The sequence below is a fragment of the Perognathus longimembris genome, chromosome 22 (genome assembly GCF_023159225.1).
Source record: "Perognathus longimembris pacificus isolate PPM17 chromosome 22, ASM2315922v1, whole genome shotgun sequence".
Lineage (NCBI taxonomy): Eukaryota > Metazoa > Chordata > Mammalia > Rodentia > Heteromyidae > Perognathus > Perognathus longimembris.
In genome coordinates, this window is record NC_063182.1 from 26,060,720 (window position 1) to 26,085,969 (window position 25,250).

Consider the following 25,250-nt stretch of genomic DNA (forward strand, 5'->3'; position numbering starts at 1 on the left):
GGCAGGGGGGACCCTTTGTACTTGCAGCACAGGAATTCCACAACACAAGAATCTGTGGAAAGTTTATTTGGTCAACACGCGATTCCTCGTCTGGACTCTTCAGGGGCCCAGAGCTTCTTGCCTTCATTGTGGAAAGTAACAGCTGCCTACCTGGAGCCCTAAGAAGTCAGCTGTGCAGTTTCTTGTCATAGAAAACATAATAGTTAACGAGAATTACGTTGAAAGCTCCTCCCCCAAAGGAAAGACAATAGTAACAATTAATCAAAAATCAATTCTAAGCTACGTCTTCATCAGGAAGCATTATAGCAAGGGCTTTTGTGAGAATGGTGAACTATTAGAATTGGAAGACCTCTTATTTCACTAGTTTTAGTTGACAGGTATAAAGGAAAAATGAAAATACATAAAGTGGCTGTGAAAAAAACACCTAGAGGAGTGGGGACAGAGCCCCACCTGTCCACCTGTTTTGACAGCCGGTGGGGTGTGGGGTCTCCCCACACTGTGTCTCCGTGAGCATCCTGCTTTCTGATGTCCTCTGACAGTCACCTTGTCTTGGCTGGATGCAGCCCCGGGTCACTGTCCAGCTTCCCTTAGGGAAACCTGACATCTCTGTTCCCCACATAAGGGTTAAAACCTCCTCATCCACTGGGGGGTGGGGGGTGGGGGGGACCACCTCACCCCCTCCCAGGCTCCAGGTCCTGTCTTTAAGACTGGGGACAGCTACGTGTGTGCATCGCTGCTGGTCGTCTTTGCTCATTAACTTTAGTTTCAGTGGGGAGCGGGTGGGTGTCTGCGGAGCCCCCAGCCCTGCCTCCTCCTTTGGCCCCGAGCCTTGCGGGCCGGGCCGGGCCGGGCCCGCGGACGCGCGGCCTGCACGCAGCCCAGCGAGGGTGAAGCTCTCCAGCCTCCGGGCGCGCGGAGGGGGCGGAGCCCGACCTCCTTCCCTTCCGGGAAGCGCGTCCGGGGCGCGGGGCGGGGCGCTGCGGGCGAGGGCGGGGCGGGGCGGGGAGCCCCCGGCGTCCTCATCAGCTGTCCGGGGACCCGACCCGCCCCGCCGCGTCCCCGGGCTGGCTCAGCTCGCTCTCCAGGCGGAAACCGCGGAGGGCCTCCCTCCAAGAGGAATGCAAACCTCCGGGCAGCCCCGCTGAGGTCGGTGGGGCCCGCGTCCCCGGCAGAGTGAGTACCGACGGCCTCAGCTTCGCTCCGCGGCCGCCCGGCTGCCTGGGCCCCGTGCGGGCCCTGGGCCTTGCACCCTGCTTCTGCTTCCCCCGCCGCGGGGGCGACCTCCCCGGGCTCTCCCCGAGCTCTCGGTCCCGGCCGGGGGATTGCTTCCCAGGTTGGCTTCCGAGTACGTGGGTTCTTGTCCGCCCTTGCTGTGCTGCCGCTGGCAGTGCGTCCGGTGACTGACAGGAAGCGTTTTGAATGAGCTCACGGTGCCCGACCTCTCACCGCACACCTGACCCACGCTGGGTGTGGCGGGCAAGTGTTGTAACACGTTTCAGATCTAGTTCCTTGAACCCAGCCGGAGACGGTTGCAGGGTAAGATCGCTGATAGATACCATCAGGTTTACACAGTGTTTTCCAGAGATTTAACATTCCATGGTGTCAGGGCTCCGGGATCGTCCGGGTCAATGGGCCAGGGGGACAAGCTCGTCACTGTAGAATTTACAGCTTGGGAAAATGAGGTCGAAAGTCTCCGCAGCTTCCCTTCCCGGTGGGACCGTGGAGCCTCTAATGAGTCTGGAAGGACCGGCCGGCTGTTCAGCAGCGCTGGGAAGTTCCCGCTGCTGGAGATGCTTTCTAGAGGAAAGATCTGCATTGCAGGGAAGCTCAACGCCGACTGTCAGGTTCCACTGAGAGAGGGAAAGTTTCTTTCCTAATGGATAACTACAGAAAGCCGCTTTTCTGAGGTGGGAATTCAAGATGACAAAGGATTAAGTTGAAGGAGGGAATTTCAGCAAAATCCTGTGAACAGAAGGGTGGGGAAGAAATAGATGGCTAGCACTAATGATGCTCAAGAAGGAATGAATGTGTATGTGTGTGTGTGTTCATCTGTGTGTATGTTCACGTGGGTGTCTAACAAGGACTTTTGGTGTCACAAACAAGTGTGTTTGTGAGACAGTGCTTTCAAATGTAAATAGTGTCTCTATTGTAGGTACATGGTTTAAAAGAAGATTCCCAGTGCATGAAGGAGTTGGCTAGGTAGAATTAGTGGTGAGTTTCAGTTCCTTGGTCTTTCTCTGGTAGAATTGATGGAGAATAATGTCTCTCCTATGATGAGAAAGTAAATGGTCTCACATAAAATAATCATTTGGAAGAATAAAAGAAAAAGTTTTTAGAAAAATGAGAATAATGAATTTGAATTAATTGCTTAAGCTGGCCAAGTCTTTGTTTCTGTTCTTAGTTTATAAAAAACAGTTATATCTTAAAGTTATCACAATCCCTTAAGTTAGAACTATTTACTTTTCCTCAAAATATGAATGATCTAATTAGTCCTGTTCAAACAAAAAGTTCCATGCATGTGCTGTGTACTTGTAGATCTTTGTCTCTTCCTTTTTAGAAGCTTACACTTCCCTCCTTTTGAAGATAAGAATCCAAAATATTTTTTAGCATTAATTCTTCAAACTTCATGAGAGGAATCTACTTTATTGTATAGTCTTTATGATATATTGAATGAATACTATGAATATTGGAAAAGTAAATCATCACAAACAACTCTATTGTTTTTTTTTTCTCTGTGAAATTCCCTACTTCGACTTAATCCTTTGTCATCTAGAGTCCAGGCAATGTTTGGCACACAGCACTTCCCAAACTACATATCCAAGACATTCCGTGCACAGTGGTATTGTTTGGCCTATGCTTTGCAGTACTCTATTTTCCTCACTAAACAATAATAAACTACCACAAAGTGACTGAAACAGATTCCAGCAGAAGAACATATATCAGCATAGTTGTTGTTATAGGCTTGTAGCTATGTGCCAGGGTACCATATTCTGGCACCCATTACATATTTGACATACTGTAATAATAGCACAGTTACATAATACTCATATTGTGCCCATTTTATAAATTAAGAAAATGCTACTGAGTTAAGAATGGTGGTACACCTATAATCTTAGCACGCAGGATGCTGAGATAGCATACCATAAGTTTGAGGGCAACCAGCGCCACATACCAAGGCCTTGTTTCAAAGAATAATAATAATTTCCACTACATTGCATTATTCTTGAAATGTATTTAACAGCTCTCCATAAAATCTTGAACCCTAGTGCATAAAAACTTATCCCATATTGAAGTCTCATTTGGTTATAATGACTTACAGTTACTTTAATTCTTAGAATACAAGTGTTTTACTGTACTGTGAGACTCAATTCATATTTTTATACTCTCACAGTCTAAAACATGGTGCCTCAAAAATACTTCCTGGATTGTAATAATAAGTTAGTTTTATCTTAACATGAATGGAACCCTAAGGTACCATTGCATTAATATAGCAATTCATAGTGGATAGAAAAATGGTAAATAATACCTTTTTTATTGTTTAGGATTTGGGAGTAGAGTTTTTGAAATTTAATATCTAATTGTCCTGTGCCTAAAGATTGGAATGATTTTTCAAAGGATGGAGACAAGGACTCCTTTCCTTTTTCCTTCCGCTCCGCTTCCCTGCTCTCTCTCCCCCTCCTCCTTCTCTTTGAAATTCCTTCAGAGGCTCAGCCATGGAACTAATAACAACTAATGAGCACCCAAGAAGACAATTCTAAAGAGAAAATATGAAGAACACTAAATATCAGTGCTTAGCAAGTGCTATAAGAAAAAAGCGGAAGGGGTGTATAAAGCTTTAGGGACTATTTTTGTGGGAACAAACACAAGGAGTATTACTCTTTAAAGTATGTCTGCAACCAGAGGGTCAGGATGAAATGGAAAATGATAAAAGCTGCTGACACTAAGGACTGAGATGGTCTTCAAGTGGAACACAATTAGCATGAGGCAGAACTAAGTCTGAGACGTCCTACTTCCTGAATGTTGGCTTGTCTCACTCATCATTTTCCTAAGAATCAGTTAAGATCCGGTACTTACTCCTGTATATATACTTCTACATGCATTTTTTTTGGTGAGGCTGAGAGTTCTAAGACCCCCTGATGAATGTTCTTAACTGCCTTTGTATAGGTGATGCAGCCTACTTTATAAGTGGACAGGATTTCTGTTAGGTTTCAGATATAGAAGGGATTTCCATTTTGTCCTATTGCTTAGTTTAAGAGATCCCATAGCAACCCTTTAAGCAAGCAGTAAGGTTTCTCACATTTTGCTGCTTCTTTCTTTATCACCCACATAAATGTGTAAAAGAGGATGACAAACTTATCAACAGTGAGACTAGCCTGCTGGGGCATGCCAAGCCTTTCCTAATTGCAGTGACACAATGCCTCAGTCTAGTTTCTGATTTTGTATTTGGCAGCTGCCACCTCATAGACACATGCTCAGAGTTAGATGAGGAGACTGTCCTACGCATCTAACTCACATTTTATCATTTTCCTGATTGTTCCCACAGGAATGCTTGTGTGGCAGTTTGGGTTATAAAAGCTCCTTGGTCTGTGTTTTCCTACAAATCTCTTTGCAACACTAGTTAGAAAACACAACCAGCTAACCATTTGATTTCTTGTTGAGAAATGCTTACATGTTAGGAAAGAGATATGGATCTGCTTTTATTGACTGTATTCATTTAACTTCATGTAATTTTCCTTAGTTCTATAGGCTCCATGGACAGGATATATTAGTTCTAAAGAGAAGAAGTAGGTGAATGGTGAAGGTAACAGTGATTGAAATCTAATCAGTTGGATTTGTAATCCAACCATTGTTTAACCTTAACTACAGAGAATTGTGCTTTAGCATTTGAAGTATTCTTAGGAAAGAGGTGGTTATTTACCCTCAGAGAGTTCAGGTCAGCAGAGTGATTATGGACTACTAACCCATGGCCCTTTACTCTCCCAATATTTGGAATCCTCTAAGACAAGTATTTTATGATATGTGGCCTAGAGAACATCAACATCAGGTCCATCTGAGATCATTATTATTATTTTAATGAAATGTTTCTTGCCAGGCACCAGTGGCCTCACAACTATAATCCTAGCTACTCAGGCAGGAGTTTGATTTTTGAGGATCACGGTTTAAAGCCAGCCCAAGCAAGCAAGTCTGTGCGATTCTTATTTCCAAAACCGCCAAAAAGCTGAAAGTGGAACTAGGTCTCAAGTAGTAGAGCACTAGCCTTGAGCAAAGAGCTCAGGGACAGTGCTCAGTGCTCAGGCCTGAGTTCAAACTCTAGGACTGGCACACACACCTCACTTCAGACTCACACCTCACCTTAGAATTCCCATGGTTTGATAATGATTAGCCTTATACCTATTAAAAGTTTGATGACCACTGATCTCAGGAAAGAAAAGTATGCTATAGAGCACATCTATAGTAGTCTTTTGGCCTGAGCAGAATAGTAAAAGCTTGGCAAGAACTCTAGCCATCTCTAGGATGGCAGATTTTTTGAGAATCATATTGAACTTACTGATACTCTTGCCCTGTGCTTGGCTCCTGAGCCCAGAGCCTGTGCTACTCCCATTTCACTCCAGGATGGATGAAAGGCAAAACTGCTTTCATGTACAAGCATACCTTCTGCTGTCTGTTAGAGGCTGAGTCCCCCACCCCAAACAATGACTGAAGTATCAAGAACCAAGACTAGATTGTAAAGCTTCCCAGAATTGAATTATTGGGGAAAGTATGAGACATTGCTCCTGAAGAGAAAGTGGAAACTCAGTTTCCTGGTCACACTGCTTCTTTAAGCTGTAGTAGGAGTGAGGCTGGAAAAAGTTGTAGAGAGAGTAGAATTATTTGGATGCTTTTTGGTAATGTATGTTTCTTTTTCTATGTCCTTCTCATGAATAGGGCAGATAAAATTCTTTTATACAGCTCAATAGCTATTGAGTAATTGTCAGAGACCCTAGTATAATCTTATGCTAGTAATATGTATAAAACAGTGCCTAACATGCTTTCTGACATGATCTAAGATTATTTTCATTATCTTTAAGTAATTGTACAAGAGTTTCAATCCCACATTGTAGTTTATGAATATACCTCATTCATCATTGTCCTCCATCTCTCCCAACCTCACCCATCCCCTCAGTTTTGCTAGTTCCACTTGCATATAAACATATATAGTTATGGCTACATTTTCCCACCTTTCCTTTTTCATTTGTCTATACTCTTCTCTTGACCTTACCCCTCCCACAAGTCTACTTGAGGTGTGGTGAGATCAAGAAGAGAATACCTGAATGCAGGCATGAATTTTTAAAATAATGTTTTATTCACAAAGATGTATCTGATTCACAGGGCTGGATTTGAAGCAGGGAACTGAAGTTGGAGGCCAGAAAATTTTTCTTCCAGAATTCTTAACTTCTTTTTCACATTGTCTAACTTTTTCTATTTTCTCTTGTATATTCATGTACTCTGCTGATTTAATCCATCACTTAAAGGTCTATCCAGATACATGTAGTTCGTATATTCACCAGTGTGTCTTCTTTCCTTTGTCTCTGAATTTAAAAATGTATTTAAAGTCTTCTTTAAAATTTCTTGTTTCTTTCAGTTCCCAAAGAGCAATTCATCCCATATGTACAGTTGCTGACTCTTCCTTATAGTGTTTTACCTCTTAGTGATGTTTGAAATATGTGCCTTGAAACATCTTCAGTGGAGATGGCTTCTCTTTTTCTATGTTGCAGACCTATCTCTGTCAGGTCACTTTAAATATGGTTCTGCCTGAGATCATTTAGGTTTTATTAGAGAAATTCTTAAGCTCAGAGGCTGTGTTTCACACCAGCCAATTTGATTTTGTATTTCAAATTTGGAATTTCTTTCTCGTAGTGCTGTCTTGTAGACTCACAGTTCCAACCAGTTGCCGTTATCCTGGGCAATTTTCAAGGCAGTTATTTATGTGTGATCAGTTCTTTGTATCGCCTGCCTTTATGGCAACTTCTGCATGGGGCCTACAGCCAGGACCCCTTTCACAAGCGAGGAATTCAGTTTGTAATTCCCAGCTGTGAGATACCTGTTTCAGGGATTCTTCCTCTTCAGCTGGGCTTCCAGAGGACTGGCACAACCACTAGGTTAAGTGACTTATATTTTAATTTAATTTATTCCTCCTAGAGTTACATATCATTCAACAATGTAAAGAGGTATTATGATACCTTTACAAATGGGGAGTCAGAGGCCTAGAAAGTTTAAATAACTCTGTGCCACACAGATTGGAAGACTTCATTTGATTCTGATGTTACTTTTCATACATGGGTCCTAAAAAATCCTGTTGTTTATATGTAGGTCATGTAGATAACAATGACAGGAATTTGTATTTAAATTCAAATAAACATGAGAGCTGGGGTTCAGATTAAAGTGGTCTGCGTCCAGAGCAATTCTCCTAACCAACCACTACAACACTGATTCTTTAATATTTGTAAGAGTTTAACTTGCTGTTCACACACACACACACACACACACACACACACACACACACGTTTCCAGAACATATTTCTCCATTTTATCCTTGGTCAGTTAAAAGTCAGCATAGGTAAGAAGTGATAAGTACCTTGTTATAATGTCTGTTTTTTAAGCATTTTCATCAAGAACATGGTTTAGCAAAACAAACAAACACAAAAGGATAAACAAAACAAATGAATGATAAATAAAACAAAACTTCAGGAATGATACATATCAGAGCTATTTCTCAGCCTCCATTCAGTTGCCTCTCTCTTACTACTACTTCATAAGTCTGGTATTTCTATAGAGATTGAGGCTGGTAGTTGTTTTTATAGTCCAGTACCCATAATAGTTCTCTTGTTTCTCTCACATTCTCTTAGGTCTATAGCTAAGGGCTGAACAACATACTGTGCCAACCAAGTTAATGGCTTCTAAAGGGGTTGGTCAGCAGAGTCATGATATTCATTCTATATAGTAACCATTTATCAACCGACACTATACTTTAGTTTATACTCTGTCAGGACTTGCTTTAATTTTTACTGCTACTGCAAAGATTACTTTTTCTTAAGTACAATATGGGCCTAAACAGTCATTTGAGTCCAAACAGAATGTCATAACGTAAAATCCATTACATTTCTTCTTGGAGAAGGATAAGCAAGATTAGATGCAGCTTCTAAATTATGTACTGCCCTGCCATTGGAAATAATTCAGTGGCTAAAGCAAATCCTTTCCTCATAACCCTTTGCTAGTGGATGGGCCAAATGAAGAAAGTAGGCTGTTATTTCTAAGTCTGACTTCTTTGGGGAAAATAAAGTTTAGATATATTTGGAATTGTTGCATGCGTCAAGAAAAGCAACCTAAATTTCTTGAGGTGTGAACAAAACTTCAGGGGCAGAAAAACTATTTTCAGTTCTTTGATGGCTAATCTTGGCTGTGTGGTATGAGCTTCTTCCTGTCTATAAAATAATTATTGCTATCCTAGGGGGAAACCATAAAACACTGGAAACCCAGAGTTTGTGAAGCAATGAAAATGTAGCAGTTGCCTTATGGAACTAGAAGCTTGACTTCATGACCTCCGTGGCTTTGTCTGAATGTATGGGGTGATCTGTGTCACAATTCATCACCAGACACAATACGTGGCCAAATGTTCTCCAAACTTCCTAGCTTGTATTTAGTTCAGACGTCAGCTGTGTCTATTGTCACAGTTTCCAGGCAACACTTGGATGTTTATTTTGAGGTCTGCCCACATGTTGTGTCAGAGGCCAGCGTTTGATGAACACTGCACCTCCCAGAGCAAGTTGAGTTTAGCTACTCTATGTTTATCTTAAATCTAGGTGTCCCTTTTCACGTATCTCATGAATGTGCAACATTCATATCTTAGTTGTAATCTTCAGTTTTCTCTCAGGTGGTAGCATTATGTGTGTTGTACTCTCAACTGAATATCAGCAAGACCTTCCTGCCTGTAAACTTTTAGTGTGCCATTTTGCTCACCTGGCATACCCAACCCCATTCCAGCACGCATCTTCATTTGTTTTTGTGAACTCCAAGTTTGTTTTTCATTTTTTTTTTTTTTTTTTTTTTTTTTTTTTTGGCCAGTCCTGGGCCTTGGACTCAGGGCCTGAGCACTGTCCCTGGCTTCTTCCCGCTCAAGGCTAGCACTCTGCCACTTGAGCCACAGCGCCGCTTCTGGCCGTTTTCTGTATATGTGGTGCTGGGGAATCGAACCTAGGGCCTCGTGTATCCGAGGCAGGCACTCTTGCCACTAGGCTATACCCCCAGCCCTTGTTTTTCATTTTTAAGTAAAGGATTTTAACATGTGAAAGCAAAATATTGTGGACATTGTTATTGTGTTTGTGTTCAAATGCCAGCTCTATCACTTCTTTCTGAATAATGTTATTGGATAAGTGATATAACTATTTTTTTAATTTATTTTATTGTCAAATTAATGTACAGAGAGTTACAGTTATATAACTTTCTAAGCTTCAGAATTTTCACTTGTAAAATACAGATAATAATGTTAACTTGCAAGAACCTTATAAAGGTATATTGAAGCCAGATATGTAAAGCACACATCATAACACATAGAGGATTCTATCATTTCTGACCTTCCTATTGATCATGAACCTTTTTCTAATCATCTTCTGAACCTTGGAAGTGCAGGCATTCTGTTCTGATCACTTATTAGATCGTACTTTAGGTGTTGTCACAACCAACCTCACACTGCACTGTGTTCTGAGGTATACACATGGTATACATAATTATATCTGCTAGCCCTGTCATATTCTCCCTAATAGAGATGGCTCAGCTCAGTCATAGTTGATCTTTTGTTTACCTCTTATCAGATCAATATTATCTGTTATGACTGAGTACTATCCTGTGTTAGATTACTGTATTTCATGTCTCATTAACAGCGTCATTCTATTGAAAAGTTAAAGGCATTTCAACAAGATATGTTTGGTGTGACAACATGGCCCAAAATAGACATACTTAAGCATGTAAATGTTCATTTCCTAAGGTTAATAATCCATCATATAATCTCATTCATGGGATCCATCAGTGGTGCTTATATATCACCACTTTCCTTAGAAAGTTTCTCATCAGCTGCCTATTGTTTGTAGCACGTGCCTTCTGAGAAGTACATGAGGGACTTTTTGGTGTATATGTGGTTTTCTTTGAGTTGTTCAACTCCTGACTTTTTGTGTGTGTGGTTCACATAAAGTTGTTCAGTTCTTGATGAATGACAATGATCATATAAATGATGAAATACTTAAAATGTTATCCTTACCAGTTTTCTGACCTGTGCTTCAGGTAAATTTCTGATCATCATGTAGTAAAACTAATACAATGTAGTGTTTAGACTATACTCTTCTGTATTTATTCATAAAGTTGTTCAAATGAATGATAAGCAACTACTATACACAGATTCTGGAGCTGGGGCTGTGAAGCAAATGGACAGGTCTGGCGCCTCCCCTCATTCTGTTGTATTTCGTAGATCTTATGAGAAAATACATCCATGATCTTTTTCTTTCATGAAATAAGATGTGTTACTAAATAAGAACCTGGTTATGGTGCAGAAACAATTTTTTTCTTTTATACATCTAGTAGAGCAAATTTTACATAGTTAAACACAGTTCTGGATTTGACAGATTTCATGAATTTGGAAAATATTTGCAATTTTTTATGATTTGCTCAAATTGCCTTAAGACTTAGTATCTGATTATTACAATAGCCCTTTGGGATGCTTTTTGCGTGTGTGAAAAATTGGATGCTAAGCAAGTTTAATCTGCTTTCCCTGCAATTCATGGCTATTTCAATCCATCAAGACTTCAGTCTTATGACATTAGTTGTTTTCTTGTTTATAGGTTAAAATAAAATCATGTTTGTGTTTTTATTTCACTGTTTAAATAAAATTTTAGTTCACAATTAAAAATGGGGACAGAATTTGAATCAGCAGTGGCTTTTGTGCTCCCCCTTTTGTTTTTTTGCTACCATATACTCAATACCATGATAAGTACTGAAGGAAGCAGAAATGTCCTATGTCTTGATAATTTTATGGCTTCATAAGTAAGATATGTTGTGCACTTAGAAAAGAGCTGACTAACCCTCAATGCACAAGATATGAGTAAGTATTCAAGTGAGAAGTACAAATTTCTAATAGTTGAGAAGATAATGAGTTAAGACAAATAGAGATGGTTATATCTTCATGTAAATCTTAAAAAGAAGGACAGATTGGATGAAGATAGGTAAGAGATTTCCTAGACAATGGGAATGGCAAGGTGAGAGTCTCAGAGGTAGAAGCATGATGATGAGACGGTAATTGTGATAACAAGAACTAGCATTGGTTTACATATAAAACACCCTGAAAACAGTTCTCAGAATAGTTAACATAAAGAATTATTGCCATTTGCATTTTAGTAATAAGGAAACCAAGGTATGGAGTAGTTAACTAACTTTCTTGAGGTTATGCATGCATTGAATATTTGTTGAATTTTACCAGTCTTAAGGTCAGAGTCACCTTTCCCATTTTTAACCAGTGTATGCTGTCTTTTCATGAGGCGATGATGTGAATACCTTATTCTGGCTGGAAATCAGTCACTGTGTATCACCATTGTGAGAAATGTAGTTGAATAAATAGTCCAAATAATGAAGAATCCAAAAACCAGGTAGAAGGCACTGGACATTTTTCAGGACAGAATGGGAAATATGGTACATGCTTATTTTAGTAGACAGAATGGATCAGGAGAAGAGTTGGAGTAAGGATGGAAGTAGAAAAGAACAAAGCCCCAAAACTGTTAGAAGGACCTTGTTGTAATCCAATTGTGGGTGATCAGTGACTCAACCAGAACTGGGTGTGGCAATAGAAATGAAAAGAATGTAATGGTGAAACAGGCTAGAACCAGCACTGCTCTTGAATCCAGGTGACTCATCTCTGGCTGGGTGAGTTCTCTACCTTGATTCCAGACCAAGTAGTAACCAACTGTGTAATGTCCCTGATGAGGGACTGGAAGGTTAATTTGAAGGAATGTGTATTAGATCAGAGATATGGGCCTAGATGTCTCTTAATTTCGGTGTGTGTGTGTGTGTGTGTGTGTGTGTGTACATGCACATGCAGCCAATATTGGGGCTTGAACTCAAGACCTTGAGCAATTGCTTGGATTTCTCACTTAAGTGATTCTTTCGTCACATCTCCACTTCCAGTTTTTTGCAGGTTAATTGGAAATAAGAGGCTCACTGACTTATTTTGCCCAGGCTGACTTTAAATGGAGACCTCAGGTCTCAACCTTAAAAACTAAGGTTATAGGTCCTGAGCCACCAGCCCTCAGCTCTCAATTTCCTCTTTTCAACACAATCTAATATTAAAGCATGGTTGTTGATCTTAAGAATTATGCTGAAAGTAAATGATACATTAAATTTAGGAGGACCACCAGGTTGTTCACACTTATAATCCTAGCTACTCACAAGACTGAGATTTGAGAATTGCAGTTCAAAGCCTGGGCAGGCATGTCCATGAGACTCTTATTTCCAATTAACCACCAGAAATCCAGAAGTGGAGCTCTTTCTCAAAGTAGTAGAGCACTAACCTTGAGAAAAAGAGCTCAAGGACAGTGCCCAGGACCTGAGTTCAAGCCCCATGACTGACCAAAAATAGAAACTAAGGAGAACAAATCAGTATTCTGTTGGAACTACAATACAAGGGAAAAGGGAAAAAGTGAGTAACAAGGCTCATGGTTGAATATTAAAGAACACAAAGAGAATGGAGTTGGTCAAAGAAGCTTCTAGAAATAACCAGATAAGCATGGCAACTGCCAACAAGTAGACTCGATGATTCACCATGGAACTGCTGGTAGATTATCAAGTGTAAAAGGAGTGCACAGATATGCAGCCTGATGTTCTTAGTAACCCTCAACAAACAAAGGCAAATCCAGGTGTGTGCAGGGTCACTAGGTTGCAGGTAGGAGGATACGAAAAGGCTGCCAGTGATGGTGTATTGGAAGGAAACAAGGTCTTGAGTGAGGAGGAAAAAAACATCGGATGCATCTGATGTTCCATTGTGGGTGTACACTTTTACAGCATGCCAACTGAGGACCAGGACGAGAGAGATCAAGGTGAGGCTCTGTGGCTGAAAGTGCGTGGGAGCCTAGGGGAGCCAAGTGAGATGAGCAGGGCCTGTATTGTGTGGGAAACAGAGAAGTCAAGTTGCTGAGGGAAAGGCTTTTCCAAAAATTTACAAGAATCTTCAATGGAGCTTTGCAGGGTGGTGAAGGCTGGTCCTCTAGATCTTGCTTCTCTTCTCATACATGCTTAAGAGACTCCCTATGGATTCAAAGAAAAGAAAGCCCTGGAAAGAGAGGCAGTGAAGTTAGCATGGCGGCTGGTGTGTTCCTTAGTGCAGACAACGCTTTCATTCAGGCCCCATCATATGGAGACAAGTATACATGACAATTTTGTTTTCATCTTCCCTATATGGTATCATGGGGTTGGGAAAAGACAATGCCTGATTAAGACTGGCTGTAGTGGTGCAAACATTTTGATGTCAGAATCGGGGAGGCAGCATGATATACCTGAAGAGAAAAGGTACATAGGCTTGGGATATTGGGGAGGGAAGCATAGCAAACAGCAATGCCTGAGTGAAACGTATAAAGAGAGAGCTAAGTGCAGTGTGTCTGGGATACGGGGGGTTGGATGTGTGGAGTAGAGGTTCTTCAATGAGTGATGAGATAATTGCTGAAGCTGGAGATAGGGACTTTGAAGGCAAGAGAAAGCCCTTCTGTGTTTTCTTTTTGTTGCAATGGACAGCAGAAGGTATTCTTGTTCAACTTCATGGAAAGATATGTGAATGCCAATAGCAGGAAGGAAGAGTAATCTGGCTAGGTAGAAGACCTCAGTCTGTAATTTGGGAGATATTTAAGGAATGTGTGAGAAAAAGAAAGTCATTTGAATTTTCCAAGAGTCTTAAAGCAGGTCATATTTCCCTTTTTTCTTTGATTCTTCATTGTGGTGAGCTTCTAAGATTCTTCAATAGAGAATATTCATATTTAAAGAGGTTTTATTAAATAGATCCAGAAAATAAAGAATCATTGGTTTAGTGGGTTACATGTTTGTTTGTTTTCCCTATACTGCAATTCATCTCTTAACAGTGTTGGTTTATCTTGATGCAATTTGGAATTATAGCAACATTATTTCTGATGGGCCTACAACTTATTTAGAGCTAAAACATTTGTTGTGTCACATGAGAGACCTGTTCACATTGATGTTTGCCGTCGGTTTATATCATTAGATCCAACTCCTCCAAAGCCAGTGCTCTATCTTCTTCATTGATTATCCTCAACTCCTGTCTCAGTGCTCCTTACATAAAAATTCTTGAATGGGTAGATGGAGAATTATTTCTATCAAGGCACCATTTTCTCTACTAGATACTGTGATCCATATCTTAATTCAAGTTTGTAAATGACTGATAGTACTCTGGATATTATGAAATTTGCATAGGCCATTTGATAGAGAAAGGACTATTGCCAATCCTACAGAGGTATTGTGTTCTGTACAAGCACTGGTAGTTGTTTGTGAAAACTTGAAACCCCTTGATGTTCTTAGGACTGACCAGATGAACCTTGAGCAATGGTTTGGAAAGCAGAAGACCTAGATCCTCACACTGAAATGCAGCTCAGGGTATCCTCAGGCATGGGGTAGTCATGCCAGCCTCCTTCCTAGTTGGTGCTTCCTTGTCCTTTAGTCACCACACAGCCTGCCACCTCCTTAGCACCAGGTCCTGGCACAACTGTTCCTTGGACCAGATCTGCTTCCCTAGTCTGAGTTCTAAATGGACTCCATGATTTACTTTTGTAGCAAGTAATTGTCAGAGTGATTGTTTAACTAATGTAAGATAATGTAAGGCAAGAACTTTCACAAGGGCACAGATATGTCTGTTGGTTTCACCATGTTACTTGGCACAAACTGTGTTCTGGATTAACACTTGAGGAGTCAGTGACCTATGGTGAACCATAGACGTGAGAATCGGTTTCCCTTATCTGTTTAAAAGCTGAGTGTCAGTTTGTAATACGGTTATTGCTAAAGTTCTTCCTCTTCAAAAAGTCTTTTCACCATCGTTTATTTATAACAGTTATTCATACAGTACAAAAGAATTTAAAATAAAGCTGCATTCAATCCTACATTGGGAGCAACAAATACTAAAAAATCCTTGTTTTCACCTATTGAATAAAAATTAAACAAGTTACATGAACCCAGAGTTGAGTAGGTTAATGATGGGGTAAGGTCATTTCCCTTGTTTCTAGTTCCCAACTTCCAACTTCAAAATATTTCATGCTTTTTAGTAAAGAAGATGGAACTTTCATAGAGGAATCTGTTCTGGGACAGGTAGGGTGATGAGCTCTGGCTAAATTTCTACTTTAACCCTCTTCATGCCTATTTGTAATTTGTCCATATGAAGATTTTTCTCTTCTCAGTGGGCCTTTGACAATCTTCTAAGATGTGAGGCTCACTTCCAGGTATTTGTTGTGTTTTTAGTACAGGTACAGGGGCATAAGTTCAGTCTCTCACCCTCTCTTGCCTTTTTAGCACATGACTGGCACTCTACCACTTAGTCTACAGTCCCATTTCTGATTTATTTATTTATTTTGGTGGTTAATTGGAGGTCAGAGTCTAAAGGATTTGTCTACTTTGCCAGGATTTGAACCTTAATCCTCAAATCTCTTAGTAGCTATAGTTATAGGGATGAGCCTCCAGCAGCTAGCCAAGATACCACTTAATAAAGTAATAAGTCAGGTTCAATCATCCAAGCTATGGAGGATAAAAACAATGTCAACAAAAAATAAATGAATAGAATTTGATGCTAAAAATTAATGAATATCCCTCAAATGATTGTTATCTTAAAAAGCACTTTCATGGACAGTGTTTGGTTCCTAGGGTAGTTTTGCATGGTTGAGGGAAACCATTGAAAACTGAGATGCAGCCAAGTAGAACTTTTTGAGTTTCTATGGAACTTTGTACCATTAATATTAACTACAACAAAACAGAATTAGGAGTACTTTAATCCCCACAAGTTTATTTTCAGTGAAAAAACAGTTGGACATTTATGTATTTTTTCCATTAATTAAATGAGAGGGAAATTTTGCCTGCATACATCTTCCAGTTCTTTGTCCCAAAGTGAATGTTGTTACAGTGACCAGGAGAGTGTGTGTGTGTGTGTGTGTGTGTGTGTGTGTGTGTGTGTGTGTGTATGTGAGAGAGAGAGAGCATGTCTGATTTGTATCTGGAGTATAAGTAAGTATAAATGAAAAGTCAGTATGCCACAGTATTGGGCTTTTATCTGTATTGGTGGTGGTTGGACTGAGGTCTGATGGGAACATACTTTTGGCCATGGGCTGCAGGTGGGTTCATGCTCTCACCCTAAGTGGTAGTGAAGTGGAAATGGGAGAAGGTAAGGGAGGGGCAGGGATAGGCTTATGCTGCCTTCTGACTCAGCCCATGAAGTCGCCCAGGGCCAGGCATTAGTGACAGAGCGAAGTCCGAATTACAGGCTTACTGGGCATTGCTGGCGAGGCAGCAGCTGTTTACTGGTAGCTGGTTGCTCAAGAAGGTCGCGCATGCCAGATGGAACTCCTGGGCTCCCAGGCCTAACAGACTCAAATGGTAAGGGGTGTTAAATGAACCTAGGTTGGAACTTGCCAAGATGATAATCATCTATTTAATAGGAACCAGTGTAATACAAGCTAAGTACGAGAATAGTACTCAATACCAGGCATGTTTCCACAGGCTCAGGTGTCACCCATTGCTTGGGAGGTCAACTTTCAAGAATCTACCACTGCCATACACCCTTAAGATAGGTTTTTCTTGAGTACTTAAGTTGCCATTCCTTACCTAGTACTTCTAAGCACGAGGCTTGATGAGACCAATAATGTAGCAAAAGTCCCTCAGCGATCTGACCTTCACTTTCTGTTAATATAACACTGATTCCGATCTACCCAAGTATATTTCCAAATTGATGTCCTTGATCCTTGTAATTTTTGAAAATAATGTTAGGGATAATATGTAGTGATTTAATGTATGATTATAGTGTGTCACATGTTTTACATGTATTATTGTATGTACTTTGAAACCAACCTGCAAAGTAGACATTATTGGCCCATTTTATTTATCTGGAAAACTAAGGCACAAAGTTACAGAGCTAGTAATCAGCAGAGCAAGGATTTGTACAAAATTCTATCAAGTTCAAAGCCCATTTTTTTCTAAAAAATAATATTAACAGTAGTTATGGTATAGTTCACCAAGCAGTCATGTGCCATATAATAATTCAATAAACAATAAAACAATAAACTTTGAAGGCTGTTTTTTACCTACTAAAGACAAAATGAGTATGGGAAACTGAAAATCAGATGACTTAAGTAACTTATCAATGCCATTTGGTAAATTTGAACCCAAATTCGAACCCATTTGATCTGTGGTAAACATATACTTACTTAACAGTGCCATTTACTGGAGCTTAGTGGGTGGAGTGCTATGAACTATACACAACTGAAATGAAGATGGGCAGTATGAATAAAAGTCACTAAAGATAATGTAGATCGCAGGTTAAATCAAGTCTGACTTTCTACTTCCTTTCTTTGCAGGTATCAGCCTCTTCAGGTGCAACTGGCAAGACTTCCAATATGAATACGACAGAAACCCAGGTACCAAGATCCTCCAAGGATCGAGTCGGGTGGTTATCACTTTGTTAGTTATGGTGTGATTTTATTAGTGACTGAATCAAATATAGAATAATTGTGAACAGTCAAGTCCTATGCCTTAGGAAGCTTACTTTATGTATGGATATAAGCATTTTCTTTCTAATTTATGAGGGTCTTTGGAAACTTAAACTATCCTTCTAATATTTACCTTGAATATCTTCTTCAAATGTCTACATAGTTTGAGAATATCTAGAAAAAAAGTAGTCGCTGGATTTTCTCTTCTTGTCTCTCTTTCATTTGGTCCCTCTCTTCTCTTACATTTATTTTTTATCTTTTTGCTTTTGTTTCTGTCTTAAGTGTTTGAAATGTGGATAGTCTCATCAAATTCATTTCTCTGGGCCTAAATGAGGATTTAAACTTTAACTTGTTTAAAAATGATCCTAATAATTTTGATGTGCATTGTTTGAATATTTTTATTATGTTTCAATAGTTGTACAGGAGTTGCTAGTCAACAAAGTAGTTTATGAATACAATGTGTCTTGATCAATGTCACCCTTTCAACATTTTTATCCCTCCCTCCCAACCAAGTTACCCCTTCCCTCACTTTTCTTAATTTTTAGGACATGAATTGATCTTTTTGCCATTTGACAAAGCAGTTTATGTACACACTGAATCTTGATCTATGTCATCCTTTCAACACCTTCACCCCTCTTTGGACCGCCTCCTTTCCTTGTTTTTCTCAATTCTGTGGTATAGACAATGAATTCTTGCCTGCATTCTTCCACCTTGTCCCTTCCTTACCCCTTGCAAGAACCCATTTCCTGGTACTTATTTTATTGGGCTTTGATAGTAATTCTTAAGGAGTTATACTATTTGAGCTCTCTATAGAGTCTATTATACGTCAGTGAATTCATTTGCAACTGCTTGCATACCATTTAGTGTGTTTACTTAGAGATTGATTTAAGTACAGTCCAGCTACCACAAATGAGGAAAACCATGCAACCTCTGTTTCTCTGGGTCTGAGTTACTTCACTTAAAATACTTTTTTCCAAGTCTTTCCATTTTCATTGTATGAATGGTACAATATCATTCTTTCTGATGGGTGAGTAGAATTCCATTATGTATATATACCACATTTTTGATGTGCATTTCAAGATAAATATAAAAATGTAGATGATTACATAAATGACTACAGAAACAAAAGAAACAAATAGTGTTTCAGATGCTTTGTGAAATTTCAGTCATGTAGGATCCTTCTTGATTAACAAACTTTTAAGCTTTTTATTAGGTTTCTGCTCATATTAATTTCCAAATTTTGGAATGTCTGAATTAAAAATCAAACAAGAGTGTCTAGTGGGATTGCTACATAGGACAAGCTTAGTTCTGAGACGTGGCTTGAAGCTGCCTTAACCTCTCCCATCGTTGCTGTCTCAAGCTGTTACTTAGGAATATTTGGGGGACTAAAGAAGGCATTTTCACAGTGATTTCAATGCATTGTTATAAGCCAATATTTTTTAAAACTTCTTTTCTTATTTCTTTATTATCAAAGTGATGTACAGAGGGGTTACAGTTTCATATGTAAGGCAGTACATACATTCTTTGTTTTGTTTTGTTTTTTGTTGCCAGTCCTGGGGCTTGAACCCCGGGCCTGAGCCCTGTCCCTGGCTTCTTTTTGCTCAAGGCTGGTACTCGGCGACTTGAGCCACAGCGCCACTTCTGGCTTTTTCTATATATGTGGTGCTGAGGAATTGAACCCAGGGCTTCATGTATAGGAGACGAGCACTTTACCACTAGGCCATATTCCCAGCCCCTAAGCCAATATTTTTAAACAAAATCTTTAAGAGATACCATCATACCAGTTCCAACATTAATAAATTGCCTTGTTGAAAATCTCTGACATGTGCTCACTCTCTGTCTTCTGCATTATTGTGCGACCACAGTCATTTCCTGTCCTACAGGATGCAGCACAGTGGCTTGTATACAGGGATCCTGTGGCCTCATTTTAAAGTAAATATTGCAAATATCTGAAGCACACTGGTTTTCAAACAAACCTGAACTCTTATGAGTTTCATTTATTTAATTTAATATTTTATTTTTAAATTAATATTTAATCTAGTTCTATATTGTTCTTCAGTATATTACATTTATGTTAAATTCTTTTTCATTCAAAATGTACAGCATATGACATATGAGTAATCTATTTACCGTCACGACATGGTTAAAAAATGAAGTGAAAAATATTATTTTTGGTGGTGCTTGGGATGAGACTCAAGTCATCATGTATACTAGAAAAACACCCCCGAGCCACATTCCCCCGCCTCCATGGTTGCCAAATCCTATTTTAATCTTAAAATAATCCTGAATGACTAAAGGAGAAACATACAAAAGGAAACAATTGTCACGACACTTGGAATCTATGAAAATTTAAGAAAAGAAATGGAAAGGAGAGCTAGAAATACAGTATTTCCTTTTTACCCCTTTGATTCATTTTTTTTACCCTGTTGCCTGATTCTAATCCCCTGTGTCTCCACATAAGGGCCAGTGCTTATTTTAAGTCTGCCCTGTTTTCTAGAGCAAGTGTCAGCAGACTTCAGGCATCCTGAAACATCAAATCACACAAATTCCTGATAGTCCAGTGAATGAGGGCAAAGAGAAGAAAGCAAAAGGAACTAGAAGAGGGAGCAAGACAAAAATAAGATGCATGTGATGAATTGTCACCATTGCCTGACTTGGGGCCACTTTTGGCCTCATTTTTTTTTCCAGGTGTATTTGAGTCACACCATTTTCTTCAGTCACCTTGTATTCTTCATGTGCTTCTGATGTTTAACTCACAATAGTGACACTACATTCCTCTTGGAGTTGTGTGTGAGATTGAATCTGATAAGTTTCTATCTCTAAATACTTAGAACTTTTAGAGAGAAAAATGCTAAGGAAATTTCTCTACGAAATCCTTACATATTCTATGCCTTTCAAATAAGCCAGTCTCTCTCTGAAGAGGATGAGAGGTCCCCATCTCTGTTCTGTGTCGCTTGCCTCTGGAACATTGGAATTGGTGTTTACACTGCTGAGTGTAAGATAGAAGAGCAAACAATTCCTAACCAGAATGAAGCTTGGCCTTTGTAGTCTGGTGACGTAGCTTGGATTCTTTATTCTTTTCAGGTGTGGCATAATTATATAGTTTTCTTATCTGTACATTGTGAAGGTTTATTACTATATACTATTTTATAAGACTACATAAAGAAACAAGCATATACTGAACAGTGCCCATCCCATAGCAGTGCCCGGAGTATGTTGCCTCTTTGTCAATACACAAGCGATAATGAAGCACTGTGCCTGAGTACAAAAATCCGGCTCAGTCACAGGTAATCAGGGTCTTTTTAAACTTTTACCCTTTTGGTATTATCATACCCTCTCATGGGTATAAGGATAGTATCTGTCTCATGGGCTTATTACAAGTATTAAGTGAGTTTGACACATGTAAAGCTTAGGATGAGATGGTGTGGACAACATGAGTGATAATCACTAGCTATTATTTATCAACATTTTTTTGTTCAGCACCACCACTTCCAAAAATAAGCTTAGCAATTGGTGATTTAAATGCATATTGCTTTATAATCTACTTGTATCTGTGATTATATATTCTTAACTGTAGTGTAGAATTCTTCTGTGCAAAAAAAAATTGATTACAAAATTACAAAGCTGTAGGTTCACATCAATATAATGCCAGCTGGCTTATTTTCTTTAAGTTTTTAACAAATTTTATTTGAATTCACTCAAAAGATGCATAAGCAGATAGCACAAATAGAAATTCATTTGCAGTGGTATATTGTGATAGGATTATTGTTTAAAAAACTCTTGATTTCTGGCTGTAATGGGTTTAAACTCAGGGCCTTACACTTGGTAGATAAGTGCTCTCTGCTTTGAGTTACAACCACCAGCACATAAAACTTCCTTACAAATATTCCCTTGATCATGAACTTAGGTTTGTTCCTAAAACAGCACACATATTAGTAGGACAAGTGGTCATTATGTGAAGAAGTACATAACTTCAGAAATCAAGTATAAGATAAAGACTCTTCAGATAATATTAAGAGACAGAAGTATGTGTTGATGTTACCAAGTACCCAAGAGAGAAATAAATTATAAGAAAGATTAGCCTAGTTTGTATCTCTTACTTTGAAGAAAGCTTATAAAACCTGACTCAAAGTGTATTCCTGATTTTCATATCCTACCTAGATTAATAGTGGATACATGTCTAAATAGGATTTGTACATTTTTGCATAGGTAGCCTTAGTTTGAAGCTATATAATTACCCTAGCAGTGCTAAATTTCAACCAGTCCTTGTAAGAAAAGCATTTTTAGAAAGGTAGGTGTAAATCTATATGTAGAATTATGACAGATACACTAAGTGTTTGCAAAAATGTTGAAGGCTAGGTTGGCAGAATTTCAGAAAACTTGCAACAATATCTACAACTATTCGTTTGATTGTAGCCACATAGCAGCAATATAGGTAGCAAAAAAGTATTGCTCAACCTGCCTTTACACAGAGAAGTTAAGGTAAGGAAAATAATTCGAAAATAATTCGAAATTAGTTTTATAAATGGAAGTCTCTTTTTATAATTCGTTGCACAAGGGGACATTCATTGTTTTGTTGTTGTTGTTTTTTGTTTTTTTTTGGCCAGTCCTGGGCCTTGGACTCAGGGCCTGAGCACTGTCCCTGGCTTCTTTTTGCTCAAGGCTAGCACTCTGCCGCTTGAGCCACAGCACCACTTCTGGCCATTTTCTGTATATGTGGTGCTGGTGAATTGAACCCAGGGCCTCATATATACGAGGCAAGCACTCTTGCCACTAGGCCATATCCCCAGCACATTCATTGTGACATTTCCACACCTATACAAATATATCCCAGTCTCATCCTTCTCACTGTCCTTTACCTCCCCATGCACCCTCCTTAAGCCAGTTTCAGCAGTCTTATTGTTCTGTCTTCATACATGGGAACGAACTGCTTCCACCAAATTCATCCTCACCTCCCACCCCTTGTTAGCCCAAGCCCTCCCCAAGGTGCCCCCCAACAGATTCTGCTTATTTATTAATAGAAATATTCACTAAAAATGTAAACACAAACTGAAATATTTGCTGACAACCTTACAGTGATGTGCCTGTGTCTTCTTGGAATTCCACACAATGCATTGAGAAGATGCATTAGAGAAATAGAATGGATCCTGATAGAAACAAGTTAGCCCTTTGCATTAATGTACTTATTTGACCATTATGCTTGGGGCTGTGCTCTTATATTAGGCAAGCTGCAAACAGATGGAAGGACTCCATCCTCCTAACAAGAAAAGACACAAAAAACAGGTGATGTGGTTGACTGCAGGAGGGCTTCTCTTGTTACTAATTATCACTGCAGCCACTAAGCACATGCTAGTGAGTGCAGGCCACAATCTTCTGTAATGCCCTGACTGTCACAGACTTTCTCGAAGCTTAGCTACCTAGTCATCAGTCACATTCTGCCACTAAAAATGTCACTGCTTTCTGTGCCCTCCATTCTATCATTGTTTCACACTTTTAGGGAAAACGTATACGGAGTGTTTCTCTGATGAAAAGGGTCAGGCTTGGCCTTGAAGTTTGAAGACTCTTATGTTGTTTATGTATTTGCTATGATGTTAATATTAATGGATCCTTATTGCATTTTTGACAGACACTGTAAGAAATAAAACACAAATTGCCATATAAATAGTAAGAAAAGAAGCATACTTAGTGTGTCTAAGTGTTAATGTAAAAATAATTCCAAGAAAAGTATAGTAAACATAAATAATATATATTATATATGATAATTTTTGAGCTTAAAGAAAACCTATTATAATCTTGGACATCTATGTCCATTTTAAAATTTATTTCTCCTCCCTCCCTCCCTCCCTTCCTTCTGTATTTAGGTTGCAAAAACAGAACCTGAGAAGTCACAATCACCTGAGAAGTCACAATCAACTAAGGTAAATTATTTAAATTTACATGTGAGTTGTTCAGATTCCTTTTCATGATAATGAATAACCAGTTTCCTGTTTGGATACTATAGTTAAGGGATGCAACAGCTACTTCTATTAACCTTGTATATATATAATAAAGCTTTTAAAGCCAGGCAATAGTGGCTCATGTTTATAATTGTAGCTACTTGGGAGGCTGAGATCTGAGGATCACAATTCAAAGCAAATATGAGAGACTCCTATCTCCAATTAACCAGCAAAAAAAGCTAGGAGTAGAGAGGCATGGCTTAAGTGGTAAGTCCTAGTGGTGACTGAGAAAAGCCAAGTACGGGCAAGCCCTAGTACTGGCACTAAAAAGAAATTATTTTTAAAGATGCATACCCTACAAAAATGGCTATAAAGGGCGTTAATAAAGTAATTTAAACATTAAATCCATGCATATGCAAAAGATTATATAATGTTTTGTAGGAAAGTAAAACCTCTTTCAGAAACCATTTATTCAAGTCTAAACTTTTAAGTGAAAACTGTTTGTTTTTTTTTAAATGCAACAGGAATAAAAGAGGAAAGACAGAAGACAGTGAGATCCAATTATAATTTCAGTGAGACATCAACAATAATGTGCTTGTTGAACCTGACACCTAGACCCTTTAAGGATGCGTTGACATGTTAATCTAGACAGGCTTGTCTGGGTTGATGGAGATAGTTATCAGTCACGTGGGGACCTTGTCTGACAGCAGCTTGCCTTCCCATCCTGACTTGTGGCTGTCCAGACCGAAAGCCGTTCCGCCTCTATATGGAGGCAGAACCCAGGGTGTCAGGATGACAACAAGTCTGTCTCTTTAATAAAGACTTCTACTTTTTGTCAAGTATTTAGGTGAATATGTAGATTAAAACCACAAGATTTCTCTTTGGAAAGCAGTGATCACCTAGGCAAAGTACTGTAAGTAGGAGTGAGGCTGAGCTTATGGAAAGGTAGGACTTAGCTCATTTTATGGAAAGCACTTTGGTGACCGCCCCCCCCCCCCCCCCCCGAGATAGTAGTTGTAGATTTCAGAGTGAAGAATATAGCACCTAGATGAGAACTGGCTTCTATTCTACATCTAAGTGCTTTTGGTTATCTACCACATTTCAAAAGAATTAAGTGTCTGGTGATTGGGTCTTCTCTACTTATAACAAACAAAGAAAAAAGTAAAGCTTTGAAAATTAGTTGAAGAAAGCACACCATTCTTCAGCTCTTATAAAAAGAGACTAAAAGTTTATACACTCCAGAAATCATTTTCAACAAATTTTGTGTTCATTTGATGTTTCTATAGACAGATCTGTTGCTAATTTAACCTGAAGTTGGGAAAAGCAGATAGTAACTTAGAGAAATGTGTATTTGAAGCAACTTTCTAGATGAAATTCTCAATTGTTCATTGCTCTTCTGAAGATTTCTACTACTGGATTGTGGTAGGGTGACTGTTGACCAAACAGCACATGTCTACTCTGAATCCAGTCACCGTGAACGTTCCCTGAGACAGAGTCATTTAGTTGGAATTTTAATCCTTACTTTGGCAATGTGGATCCCAGTGTAATTCAA

At 39.2% G+C, this 25,250-nt stretch overlaps 1 protein-coding gene across 5 annotated transcripts in view; it reads left to right on the forward strand.

Annotated features, from left to right (window-relative positions):
* Cast (calpastatin) overlaps positions 1 to 25,250 on the forward strand; it is a 97,065-nt gene that overhangs the window by 26,833 nt on the left and 44,982 nt on the right. For 2 of the 5 annotated variants that reach the window (XM_048331480.1, XM_048331482.1), the window contains exons 4-6: positions 17,631 to 17,690; positions 22,986 to 23,045; positions 23,624 to 23,680. In XM_048331480.1, the coding sequence (XP_048187437.1) occupies positions 17,631 to 17,690; positions 22,986 to 23,045; positions 23,624 to 23,680 (177 nt within the window). Of the gene's footprint in view, positions 1 to 1,035; positions 1,174 to 17,630; positions 17,691 to 22,985; positions 23,046 to 23,623; positions 23,681 to 25,250 lie in introns of those variants that run through there. The other 3 variants (XM_048331483.1, XM_048331484.1, XM_048331479.1) reach the window with 3 other exon arrangements.